At 37.7% G+C, this 12944-nt stretch overlaps 1 protein-coding gene across 5 annotated transcripts in view; it reads right to left on the bottom strand.

The window, feature by feature from the left end:
* The window catches only part of LOC106874179 (DNA-directed RNA polymerase III subunit RPC5), a 32397-nt gene that overhangs the window by 17925 nt on the left and 1528 nt on the right, over window positions 1-12944 (bottom strand). For 4 of the 5 annotated variants that reach the window (XM_014921836.3, XM_052975777.2, XM_052975778.2 and 1 more), the window contains exons 2-9: window positions 12045-12095; window positions 9740-9817; window positions 7601-7719; window positions 6111-6193; window positions 5742-5855; window positions 3238-3401; window positions 2546-2670; window positions 1021-1112 (exon numbers count right to left, since the gene is read on the bottom strand). In XM_014921836.3, the coding sequence (XP_014777322.2) occupies window positions 1021-1112; window positions 2546-2670; window positions 3238-3401; window positions 5742-5855; window positions 6111-6193; window positions 7601-7719; window positions 9740-9817; window positions 12045-12095 (826 nt within the window). Of the gene's footprint in view, window positions 1-1020; window positions 1113-2545; window positions 2671-3237; window positions 3402-5741; window positions 5856-6110; window positions 6225-7600; window positions 7720-9739; window positions 9818-12044; window positions 12096-12944 lie in introns of those variants that run through there. The other variant, XM_089339874.1, reaches the window with a different exon arrangement.

Below are 12944 nucleotides of genomic sequence, written 5' to 3'. Positions count from 1 at the left end.
TTTCTAATTGTCTAGGTGTTGGGTTTTCTCTTGCTTTTCTGGTATCTGATGGGAAAAAGGGGCTAAAATATATCAACTTCAATGGATGATGTATGTTTTATGTTTTACATTTTTGCATCTTTTGTGTAGTTTACTGGAGACTAGTTTTGGAAAAGTTATCATCATCATCATTTAACATCCATTTTCCATGTTGACATGGGTTGGACAGTTTGACAGAAGCTGAAATAGGTTTCATAGTCTGTTCTGGCTTGGTTTCTACAACTGGATGCCCTTCTTAATGCCAACCACTTTAGAGTATACTGGGTGGTTTTTATATGGCACTAGCACCAAAAGTGTTTGCTAAAAAGGTTTGCAAGCTGTTGGAGTGTTGGTATGTTACTAGAAGTTGATATTGGCATGTATTATATAGTGTAATCTTTGTTGAAGTTGATGTTGTTAATTACTTTGTAGTGTGACATGTAATGAGAACTATACCTCATAGAGGAGAAAGAAGGAGAATATATACAAAATAATTGAAGAATAACATTGCTCATAACTCTTTTGATATCAACCTGCCCTCGGTTCTATGATACAAAGTTCCTGTTTTAAGGTGATTGAAAATTATTAAAACCTTCCATGATATTTTCATGTTAATTTATGTTCCAAGCACCAACTTAAAAATGACGAAATTATTTTAGTAAATTCCTCATTATTTTCAAAATTAATTGAAACAAATGCAGTATATTTAGAAATAATACATTTCTAAATCGCTCAGAGAGATTTATGCAGTAGTGATACGATGAAGTAGTTGTGTGCTGTCAGCTTAATCTGACAGTCCCCTGAAGGAAATAATACTACTAGGTCTAACCAACAGTAGTATTATTCCCTTCAGGGGACTGTCACATTAAGTTGACAGCATACAACTACATCAAAGGCAGTATATTTCAACAGAAATACAGTAACAAAAGGGTTAAGTTAGAGATGAGCTGCTGGTTAAAATCTTTTGGAAAATATCTTCAGATAAAATAAAGGATATCTTACCATTGATAAGAAGAGCTTTCACCTGTTCTTGGAGTGGCATTGTACGTAGCTGACTCAAAGAGAGGATATTGCTTGGAAGAGCTGGTTTTTCCCTGTTATAATACATAACAAAAAACTGTGATATACAGTGGCAACAAGAAGCACTAATTAAAGATTAATTTCATCACTAATGAGCAAATGTACAGACAACAGATTGGTAGAATAGTTAGAACATTGGTTAAGATTCTTTGCAGTACTTAGTTCCAATACTTTACATTCTGAGTTCAAATGGTACCAAGGTCAACTTTTTCTTTCATCCTTCTAGGGTTGATAAAAGAACTTAACAGCCAGCTTCATCTTTCATTCTCCTGGGATTGGTTTAAATCAATTGATATGAATGTGTTTCGTAAGCTTCTAGAAGTAAGACACTACAACTGGGGCTTAAAGGAAGAATGTTCAAAGTATTCCTGGGAGAAACAGCTGCCCCAGGTTTCTTAGGTTCGAAAGATAAGGGTGCTTAAATGTCTTACCAATTCTTATTTCTTTACTGCCCACAAGGGGCTACACACAGAGGGGACAAACAAGAACAGACAAACGGATTAAGTCGATTATATCAACCCCAGTGCGTAACTGGTACTTATTTAATCGACCCCGAAAGGATGAAAGGCAAAGTCGACCTCGGCGGAATTTGAACTCAGAACGTAAAGACAGACGAAATACCGCTAAGCATTTCGTCCGGCATGCTAACGTTTCTGCCAGCTCGCCGCCTTAATGTCTTACCAATTCTGTGATACTCTAATGACAACCCAACAACAATGATAATGATCTCAAATTTTGGCACAAGGCCAGCAATTTTAGGGGAGGAGTTAATTGATTACATCAACCCCAGTGTTCAATTGTTAATTATTTTATCAACCCTGGAAGGGTAAAAGGTAAAGTCAACCTTGGTAGAGTTTGAGCTCAGAATGTAAAGAGCCAGAAGAAATGTTGCTGAGCATTTTGCCTGGTTTACTAACAATTTGACACCTTAATAATCATCAGTGGCACTCCGTTGGTTACGTTGGTTCCAGTTGAATGATCAACAGAACAGCCTGCTTGTGAAATTAACATGCAAGTGGCTGAGCACTTCACAGACACATGTACCCTTAACGTAGTTCTCAAGGAGATTCAGTGTGACACAGAGTGTGACAAGGCTGGCCCCTTTGAAAAATAGGTACGACTCATTTTTGCTAGTTGAGTGGACTGGAACAATGTGAAATAAAGTGTCTTGCCCAAGGACACAACGTGCCGCCTGGGACTGAACTTACAACCTTACAATCGTGAGCTGGATAATACCCTAACCACTAAGCCATGCACCTTCACAATAATAAAAAAAAAAGAGCAGGACACTTTAATAGTTTACCCTTCATTTTTCAACCATAAAATAAACACAGCACACAACACAAAAAAACAAAACATAGCTGACCTCTTCCCCACACACACAGAAGTTAATCCTACACAGAGAGACCATCACAACAGAAGAACAAGATAGGTTCACAATACTTACTCCTCCTCCTCAGTAACAGGTGGCATTAATTTCTCCAAATACTCCCATGGTGGAATGTTAAACTCACTGATGTCATGGTTTTTCGTAGCAAACAGCATATTTCTCTCCGCTAGTGATCTATCGTCCTGTGAAAGAAAGACAAAGCTTTGTGAGTGAACTTGGTAGATGGAAACTGAAAAGGAGTTTACCACGTATGTGTGTGCGTGCGTATGTATTCTTGTCTTGAAGGTGGACGTGGTGCTTGTTTACAAGCATCACAATCATAGAAATGATGTCACTTGTCTCCAGTCTTCTGTTAAAAAAATATGTCCAGCCAAGTGGAAATATTAGCTACAATGCGAGTGATGGTTCAGTTAGGACATCCAATTGTAGAAAATTGTGCCTTAACCCCTTTAACAATTAAACCGGCCATATCCGGCCAAAAGTATTCTGCCTGTTTTATGTTCAAACTGGCCAGATCTGGTCTCTCACACCAACCCTACAATATCGTTTTAAAAATTAACAGCTACCTCATCAAAATCTCATAGCTACAAGATAATGCATGATTAGTTCAAAACAATGTGGATAAAAAAAGCATTAATTTTGGCAGAATAATGCAAACACTAAAGGGTTAATGAATTCCATCTGACCCATGCAAGAATGATGACAATTATAAGACTTAAAGGTGAAAAATGTTATGTAAAATGACTTACATCCATAGAATGATATCTAAGGTCTACCCACTGCTCTTCATCTCGCTTCTTCTGGTAATAATCATATGATGCCATGCGTCTGGCTTTTGCTTCGACAGTTTCATGTCGGGCAAACTTCAGCCGAACAGGTTTAGCTTCTTCTTCTTCCTCCTCTTGAGAAGATTCTGGAAAACCAAAATGAACAATAGAGGGAACATGTGGGACAAAGATATACAGACGTTGGGATTCACAGCAAGGTTGACAGAAAACTGAGAACCCTGGTGTTTGGCTGTGCTTGAGAAAACATACCAAGCTAAGTAAAAGCATGGTTGTCTTTGCATACAAGCTTGTTTCCTGCATCATTCTCCAGCTGAGCATTTCTAAAGTGGTTGGCATTAGGAATGGTATCCAACTGTAAAAACTATGTCAAAACAGACAATTGGCACCTGGTGCAGCTCTCTGGCTTGCTAGCTTCTGTCATCTCACTTCTGGTAATAATCATGCAGGCTCATGGGTGCTGGTGCCAGGTAAAAAACACCTGTACCAGTGCACCTGAGCCAGAGCTGCATAAAAGCACTCAGTACCCTCTGTAAAGTGGTTGGCATTAAGAAGGGTATCCTGCGGTAGAAACCATGCCAAAACAGACATGGAACCTGGACAGCTCTTCAGCTGGCTGGTTCCTGTCAAACTGTCCACCCCATGCCAGCATGGAAAACAGGCATTAAATGATGATAATGAATACAGAATAAAACAAGTTGAAAACAACAGAGACTATTTAAATCAATATTGCCTAAATTATCAATACAAGCAAAAAGAAAATGACTGACAAGTCTAGAAATATGATTGAAAAAGTTGACAAACATTATGATTGTTTGCATGTTAATATCTTTTATCTTTTACTTGTTTCAGTCATTAGACTACAGCCATGCTTGGGGCATCGTCCTGAAGAATTTTAGTCAAATGAATCAATCCCAGTACTTACTTTTAAGCCTGGGACTCATTCTATCAGTCTCTTTTGTTGAACTACTAAATTACATCATTATTATAATCATTTAATGTCCGTTTCCAATGCTGGCATGGGTTAGATGGTTTGACTGGAGCTAGTAAGCTGGAAAGCTGCACCAGGCTCCAGTCATCTGTTTTGGCTTGGTCTCTATGGCTGGATGCCCTTCCTCATGCCAACCACTTTACAGAGTGTACTGGGTGTTTCTTTTATATGTCACTGGCACAGTTACTTTTTATGCTCTTTATGTTCTGAGTTCAAATCTCACCACGACCATGATTTCATTTAGCCTACAGGGACCCAAATATGACAGTAGTTGTCAAGCACTAGTGGGGAACAAACACAGACACACACACACACACACAGATAAATCTAGTCAATTCACATAAACAAACAGAGAAAAAAAACGAACGTGAGGACATGCACAAGAAATATATTAATTTGATGCTCGGTGAAGAGAGAGAGTTCTTAATGTTTCAAGCAGGAAAGTCCAAAGAGAAAGAAGGAAAAATGAGGAGTGGGGGGGGGGGAACGCCAACAGTCCACATGCGATTACATTATATATGTATGTCTATATATATATATATATATATATATATATATATATATATATATATAGGTTCAAAAAAAGGAAAAAGACAAAATACAATAACAACAACGTGAGGACGTGATATAGATAGTGTTACTAGACGCTCGGGAAAGGAAAGAGAGAGAGTATGACGTTTCGAGCGGAGCTCTTCGTCGGAAACAAGGAAAGTTCAAAGAAGGGAAAAACAGAGGAAGAAAAAATCACCACCGATGTCCACGAGGTTACATTGTGGACATATATATGTATGTATATGCAACAGGCTCCTTTCAGTTTCTGTCTACCAAATTCATTCATAAGGGTTTTGGTTGGCCAGAGGCTATAGTAAGAAACACTTGCCCAAGGTGTCATGCAGTGAAACTGAACTGAACCGAGAACCATTTTCACCTATAATATAATGATTATATTAGGTGCAGGTGTCGCCTTGTGGTTAAGTTCGCTCCCCAATCACATGGCTTCAGGTTCATGTATCTTGGCCAAGTATCTTCTACTAAAGCCCTGAACGAACTAAAGCCTTGTGAATGGATTTGGGAGACAGAATTTGAAAGCCTGTCACACACACACACAGTGTTTGGTTAAACAAAATATTAAAAAAAACATGTTGAATGAATTATAGGACATATGAGGAAAATGGGTTCGTTCTGAGCATTTTGGATGGTTGCTGGGATGCACTTTTGTAGTCTAAGCAGAATCTTTGATTGTCAACCTCTGTTATCACAAATTAATTCAGGATATAAGTGTAGCATGGAACAATTGAGTGTTGTATCATTCCAGATCAGTGATAAATGAGGAAAGGTTTATAATGTGAAGAGAGAATCCATTTATGATATACAAAAACTCCAGAAGACAAGATATAAAAACTGGAAGGTCAAAGATAGTGTTTAGTGGGTCGAATATTAAGCTTATGGTTTTATTGTTCTTAAATGCTTCACTTACCTCCTCCTTCACTCTGCTTAATATTGAGTTTTTGCTTAGCATCTGCTCTGTCCATATAAGAGAATGATGGCCTGACTTGGGCCATAGCATACAACGGAGTCAAATGAAACTCATCTAGAAAGAAAAACAGTTTAGGATGTATAGTCTAGGATATTATCGAAGTCAACTGAAACAAGCAACAGTAATATATTTTAGCATTTTTAGATTAATTAGCAATATCTTTCTCCAATCTTTAATTATGGCCAACAAGATATCCAGTGGTATGGAAGACCAAAATGGCTGGAGGCAACATTAGAAGATACATTTAAGGATAAATTAAATGATTGTGGTGGACAGCATATGAACAATCCAAATATAGTTAAAACTTACTATCTTTGTAAATACCAACAGCATATCGATGGGTGGAGACTGATGACGGTCCGGAGGCAAGAATGGTTTTGTCCATGACATTACTAGAGGAAGAAATGACAGGTTTTCAGTTGACTATATCAAAAAGGAATATACATAATAGCAGTGATTAATTACAACAGGTAATTTAATTAAGATATAGGAATCCAGGGAATCCTGTTGAAGATAAAAATAATCAAATGGCAGAAAATAAAAAAATCAAGTTTACAAGATTGATGAGAGAGAGAGAGAGAGGGGGAGACAGACAGACAGAGTTTGAAGGGTGTCTGCCTATTGCAGGAACCACTAATACAGAACAAATATTTACATCCATTGTGCTGTGGATGGTCCAAAGCATGCAAAAAGGTTTTGAGGTGAGTTGGAAAGTGTCAAGATATTTAGAAAACAAGCGTTTTTAATGCATCGCATTTGTGCAAAAACAATTTCAACATTTGTTGGCCACAGATGCCACTATCACTTTTAGCATCAACCAATTCTCTACTCTAAGAAGAATGGTAAAGACTCCCTTCAGTCATGAATGACTATGGGATTGCACCTAGAAAGTTCCCCTCTGAGGCACAAGTCTGGGCAAATTTGTTTATGGAAGACCAGCAGTCACCCATGCATACCATCCTCCCCTCTCCATGCCACTGATGTTATCCAAGGGAAAGGTAATGGTCTATACAGCTTGGTACCAGTGATGTTGCAACTCATTTCTACAGCTGAGTGAACTGGGGTAACGTGTAATAAAGTGTCTTGCTAAAAAGAATGAAGAATTTAGTCAAAACCAACAAGATGGTGTTTGGGACTATAAATTTACATGAGATTTAAAATTTTTTATTTTATACTTGTTTCAGTCATTTCACTACAATCATGCTGGAGCACCACCTTGAAGGATTTTAGTCGAACAAATCAACCCCAGAACTTATTTTCTAAAGCCTAGTACTTATTCTATTGGTCGCTGTTGTCAAATTGCTAAGTTGTGGGGATGTAAACACACCAACACCGGTTGTCAAGCAGTGACGGGGGACAAACACATACAAAGACTCACACACACACACACATACAGGTATATACATATATACAACAGGCTTCTTTCAGTTTCTGTCTACCAAATCCACACACAAGGCTTTGGTTGACCCAAGGTTATAGAAGAAGACACTTGTTCAAAATGCCATATAGTGGGACTGAACCTGGAACCATATAGTTGGGAAGAAAGGTTTTAACGTAGAATATTTTAAACAGAAAGTTCAATTCAGAGAACCTAGGGTGGTCTCAGGTAAGTTAGGATCAAAAGGGTTAAACTTTCTACAAATAATTTTAGGCAAAGAATGTTTTCTAAGTCATGGACAGAGATATCCGACTAAATCCTGAACAAATTTTTGATTATTTTCACCATCGGTGTGTATTTTATTAGAAATACAGACACTAAATGGGTTAATGAAGCATTAATACAATCAAAAACTATTTACCTGTCGAAGAAGTTCTGATCAGAAGGTTTATATCGACCATCAACCATGAGAGCCATCTGTTCACCTTTACTAAATGCATAATTGTTGCTCTTTGTATTAACAGGAAGTTGAATTTCAATCTGAAAGCCATACAAAAATAAAATTTTTTAAATTAACAAAATGAGAAAAATAATATCTAAAATAGGAACAAGGTCAGACATTTTGGAGTAAAACTAAAGGCAATTATATTGATCGCAGTACTTTGAGCAGTATTATACTTCATTGACCCCAGAAGGGGGCAAAATTGACCTTTGTGTGATTTGAACTCAGAATGTAAGAAGCCAGAATGAATGCCGTAAGACATTTTTCCTGATGCTCTCACAATTCTGCCAAGCCAACACCCTTACTAATAATAATAATAATAATGATAATAATCAGGGGTTTTCAAACTTTTTGACTTGCGGACCCCTTTATATTTCAGGCTTTACCTTAGGGACCCCCTTATAAACGCTTATGAAATTTATACATAAATATTTGCTTAAAATAACATATATTTTTACATTTATTTATTTAACAAATACGTTTATTGTCAATTAAAAGATTTCGATTAAAAAACATATATAAAATCAAATTGCCCATAAAAAGTATTTGCTGTCCACGGACCCCCTATGGTCCGAGGACCACAGTTTGAAAACCCCTGATAATAATAATCAATAAGAAGAGTGTGATGTAGTTTGTAATAGACTGTTTCGTTTTTGTATGTAGTTTGCAAGATTCTTTATGTGAATTCGTGTGTCGAAGCATATTTTATCGTGTCCGGGGAGAGTCATTCTCTTTTAGTGCCTTATTAATTTAACACACTAGTCTGATTTCCACACATTTGCTTATGATTATAACAGACAGAATGAATGACTACTGAAAAGGTTGCAAGTTGTAATGAAAATTTTAATAAAAATAATAAGTAAATGAGTGGAAATCAGACCGGTGAAACTAAATATTTACTAAGTAAACTTCCTAATCACACAGCCAGGTCGAATGTGAATTTTTGCTATGCCCTGGCACTAGCCACCATCTATCTCTCTCTTCCTTTACCATTACATTTATATTCTAATCCCCGTTCCTTGTGAGTAGGCCCTGGCACTTTGCCACCATCTCTCTCCTGCTCTCTCTTGCACACTTGTGGTCTCCCACTCTCTCTCTCTTTCCTCTCTTTCTCATCCCTCTGGCTGGGCAACCATGTATCTCCTTTACAGCAGAACCTGTTTTTTGTCCTCATTCTTGATCACTCTTTCTCTAGTCAGGTAACCATGTACCTCCTCCACAGCAAGACATCTGTTTCTGCTTCTGTCACACTCTAACCTTTCATCATCTGACACAAGATCACCTCCTCTAATTCCCCCTCCCCTCTGAAAGACTCCTCATCTTGCAAGCCACCTGGTGACCCTGCCAGTGCTGGTGCCACATAAAAAGCATCCGGTCCACACTGTGAAGTGGTTGGCATTTGGAAGGGCATCCAGCTGTAAAAACCATGCCAAAACTGACCTTAAATGTGCTGGTACCACATAAAAAGCACTCAGTCCATTCTGTAAGCCATAAAATCTGTTCCAAAACAGACACAGAAGTCTGGTGCAGTCTTCTGCCTGGCTAGCCCCTGTCAAACTGTCCAACCCATGCCAGCATGGAAGGCAGACATTAAATGATGATGATGATGATGATGACTACTTTGATGCAGAATGAAATTATTTGATTGTTTTATATCTATTTTTCAATGTAAGCAAAGAATAGAATGATATTTGGTTTTATCAACCTCAAAAAACACTGGATTCTCGATCATCTGCTAACCATTGTAACAACAAGAATAAATGGATTTAGCTTTTTTTTTGTTTTGTCAGTCAGATAAATTGGGACAAAATAGGTGGAATAAAAGTTCAACTAAGGACCATTTGGTCTATATTTCAAGGAACATTTGTGAAGTGGTTTTTGTTAGGAAGGGCATCCAGACATAGAAACCATACCAGAGCAGGTATTGGAACTTGGTGCAGCCTTCTGCCTAGTCAGTTCCTGTTGAACCATCTAACTCATACCAGCATGAAAAAAGGCATGTTAAATGATGATGCTTGTCTATCATAAGTGCCAGACGAGAAGATTGTGATAACTTACCTCTTTCTGAGTTGGTTTCACCTTCACACTTAGAGGTGTGATGTCTTCGTAGGTCAAATGAGAAGGTCGAACAAGATACTGGATAACGAAAAAAAAAAAAAAACATAAAATAAAAATGTTGGTTTCATGAAAAGAATTTAGTGAACAAACATATGAAATGGTTATTTGATAAACACACGTCTATATATACACACACACACACACATGCTTAGTTGTCATTCACAGGTAAATATGACCTTATACCATAGTTTCACTAATTATTTTAGATGCCAATGAAGATGGAAGCAGATAGAGACATCCTCTAGACCATTATCGCACCCACAACCCTGTGGAACACCAAGGATGTAACAGCAGGAGAGATAGAGGGGGTGGGGGCTACACCAGCAGTCAGCTGGTACTCATTACAGCCAAGTAGACTGAAATAACATGAAGTGATGTGCTTACTCAAAGTATCAAACCTATATTATGACTGCAAACCCAACATTGTAACCACAAAGCCACACACATCCCTCCACATATCTCTTTCAATGATGAATATTGACATGTTCATTTGATAATAATACATGGATGTGCAAACTCCAGGCCACCAGAATGCCCCATAAGAACTGGCAAGGGCAGAGCCTAGATATGATAATCCAGGCGGCCTCGGAAGACCTTGAAAACATGGTTGAGACTATCACGGTTGAAGAGGTGACACTCAAAAGTCAGAGTAGAAGGCAGGATCCCACGATGCTATAAATGTGGCCTGAAAGCCCACATTAGAGCGGACTGTCCTCCGTCACCCATGAAGACTAAAGAGAAACCCAAGAGCAGGAAAGAAATCATGACTTCACCACTGACGAAAATCAGCACTGGTGCCGAGGAAGAGATGAAAGAGGAAAAGAACAGATGGGAAACAGCGAGAAAAAAAAAAAGTAAGAGAAGGAAAAAAAGCACACTTTGTAAATGACCCCATCCCACACTGCCCCAACCTCCCTCTACAGACACCAACCCTCTCCATGCACCACCTGACACAAAGACAAGCACAAGCACACAGAAGCCCCAAACTTCCCCATCCTTGTCCTGTAAGAAAAAATATACTGTACAACAAAATGAAAAACTTCATAAGGAGATAAACTCGTGGGATAGAGCAATAAAAGCAAATACAACAGAATTTAGGAGATTGCCCGAGTACCTTCAGTGTGTGGGGGCAGACCCAGAGTATCTTTCAAGAATAAAAGATTATGAGGAGGGCTGAGTGGTGGGTCAAGAAAATGGACACCAGCACAATATCAGAATGGGTAAGCTATATTGAACTTTTAAAGAAATTTAACACAGACATCTTTGGAAAGATGAAAGATAATGGTTACAAATAATGTTTAAAACTGTTACAAATAATGCTTTAAAAAAAAGTTGTATTAAGTAGGTTCGATGAAGTCACTCAGAGGTGGAACCAAACGGCTTCATTTCATTTATCCTTTATCTATTTATATAACAGCATGTTAACAAAAATATGGCAGCAAAAGGGTTAATAATGAGAGGTGCATGTCAGAAGGACATAAGGGGCAGTCTGTAGGTCTTTCTGCTCCATCACAGTTTGTGTATAAAAAATGTAGCTAAATGGGGAAAACAAAATGTTGCCAAAGTTTGCATATTCTGTACTTTTTGTTATTATACGAAACAACGCCAAACATCAAATTAAAAGCTGCACTCCAAGTGGACTTTTATGCTAGCTCCTGTGGAGGGCTAATTGGGCCTGTGGCCCAAAACTAAAGGGAGCAATAATACAGCATTTATTGGTATCCTACCAATATGCTATTACTTTAAATTCAGTTTAAATGAAAGGTTTGTAAGTTCACAAATTTTTGAAGTTCTTTTAAAACTTTATATTTTCAACTGTTAGCAGATAATAAATCCTCATCCAGACCTGTTCCCAATGCTGGATGTTCAAGAACTAACTGAAGGGCAGATTTTCAATCCCAGGATCATCCCAATTCCAAAAAGGTATAATATGTCTACGTACAGCGAATGTAGACTGAAATACAAGGGTCCTAGACAGGCGAACAGACAAACTTCCGTGTTTATCATTATAGATATTCAAATATGAACTTCATTTATAACAATATAAATTGCTGTTCTATATTTAAGAGATGAGGAATTATGTACATTATTTACATTCGACGGATATTTGTCCTCATCTTGTTTGTTGTTAGCAAACGTGTTAACAACAAACAAGATGAGGACAAATATCCATTGAATGTAAATAATGAATATAAATTGCTTTTACAACTTTCAAAATACAGAGAAAATGAATTTGCAACTTTACCTGGAGAAGATAAAGGTTTTCAGCCAAACTTTTAGATAAATAGACATCTACCTGGGGAAAAAGACAAAGAAGAAAGATATAAATAGTACATAAAATGACAAAAAGACCATTTTTGTTTCCAAATTTCAAGCTAAGTCTTCCTTACTTCTGATGATACCCTCCCTACCCCAACACACACACCCCCCTTAACTCAAACTGAATAATTAAACAAGCCCTTGACCATCTTACCATATTTTTTTCCAGGAAAAGTGTACTCTTGGCTACAATAGTCAATGTCCCCACTGCCCTTTTTTAAGACAGCACTCTGATTTGAGAGAAATTTGGCTTCTATTTCTAGCAGGTCATGATTGCACAGAAACTCCTTTGTTGGTTTCCGTGGAGAATGGTTTTTGTTAGTATTGTGATGGATGTTGTTTTCTTGTATCACTATGGATATAAGTATAAATACACTCACATGGCTGAAAGAATTACATACTACTCCCCTCACACAGATATTGAATATTAGGGAATTGTGTACAGCTTACATCAACTAAATTTCACTCAACGTATTGGTCAACTTAAGGTTAATAAAAGCACTTGCCCAGGATGTCAACATTGGAATTGAACTCAAAGTCACCTAGTTGTGAAGCAAACTTCTTAACCACACAGTTATGCCTGCACTGTGAGTCAAATTCTGTTGCCCAGCATCATTGGATGAAGACAATGTTGATGATGAAAACAAGGAATTGAAATGGATAAATAAAAATTATTTCTAATGTAAGCAGAGACTCGTCACACATTTTGGAGGAGTAAATGGGCCATTTGTATCAACCCCAGTATTTTATTGATTCCAAAAGGACAAAAGGGGGAGGAGGAGGAGGGAGGGTTTAATATCTGCAACAGAATTTGAGTTCAGAACAT

Source organism: Octopus bimaculoides, chromosome 22 (genome assembly GCF_046866305.1).
Source record: "Octopus bimaculoides isolate indiv1 chromosome 22, ASM4686630v1, whole genome shotgun sequence".
Classification (NCBI taxonomy): Eukaryota; Metazoa; Mollusca; class Cephalopoda; order Octopoda; family Octopodidae; genus Octopus; species Octopus bimaculoides.
This window is presented reverse-complemented; position numbering and strand designations above follow the sequence as displayed.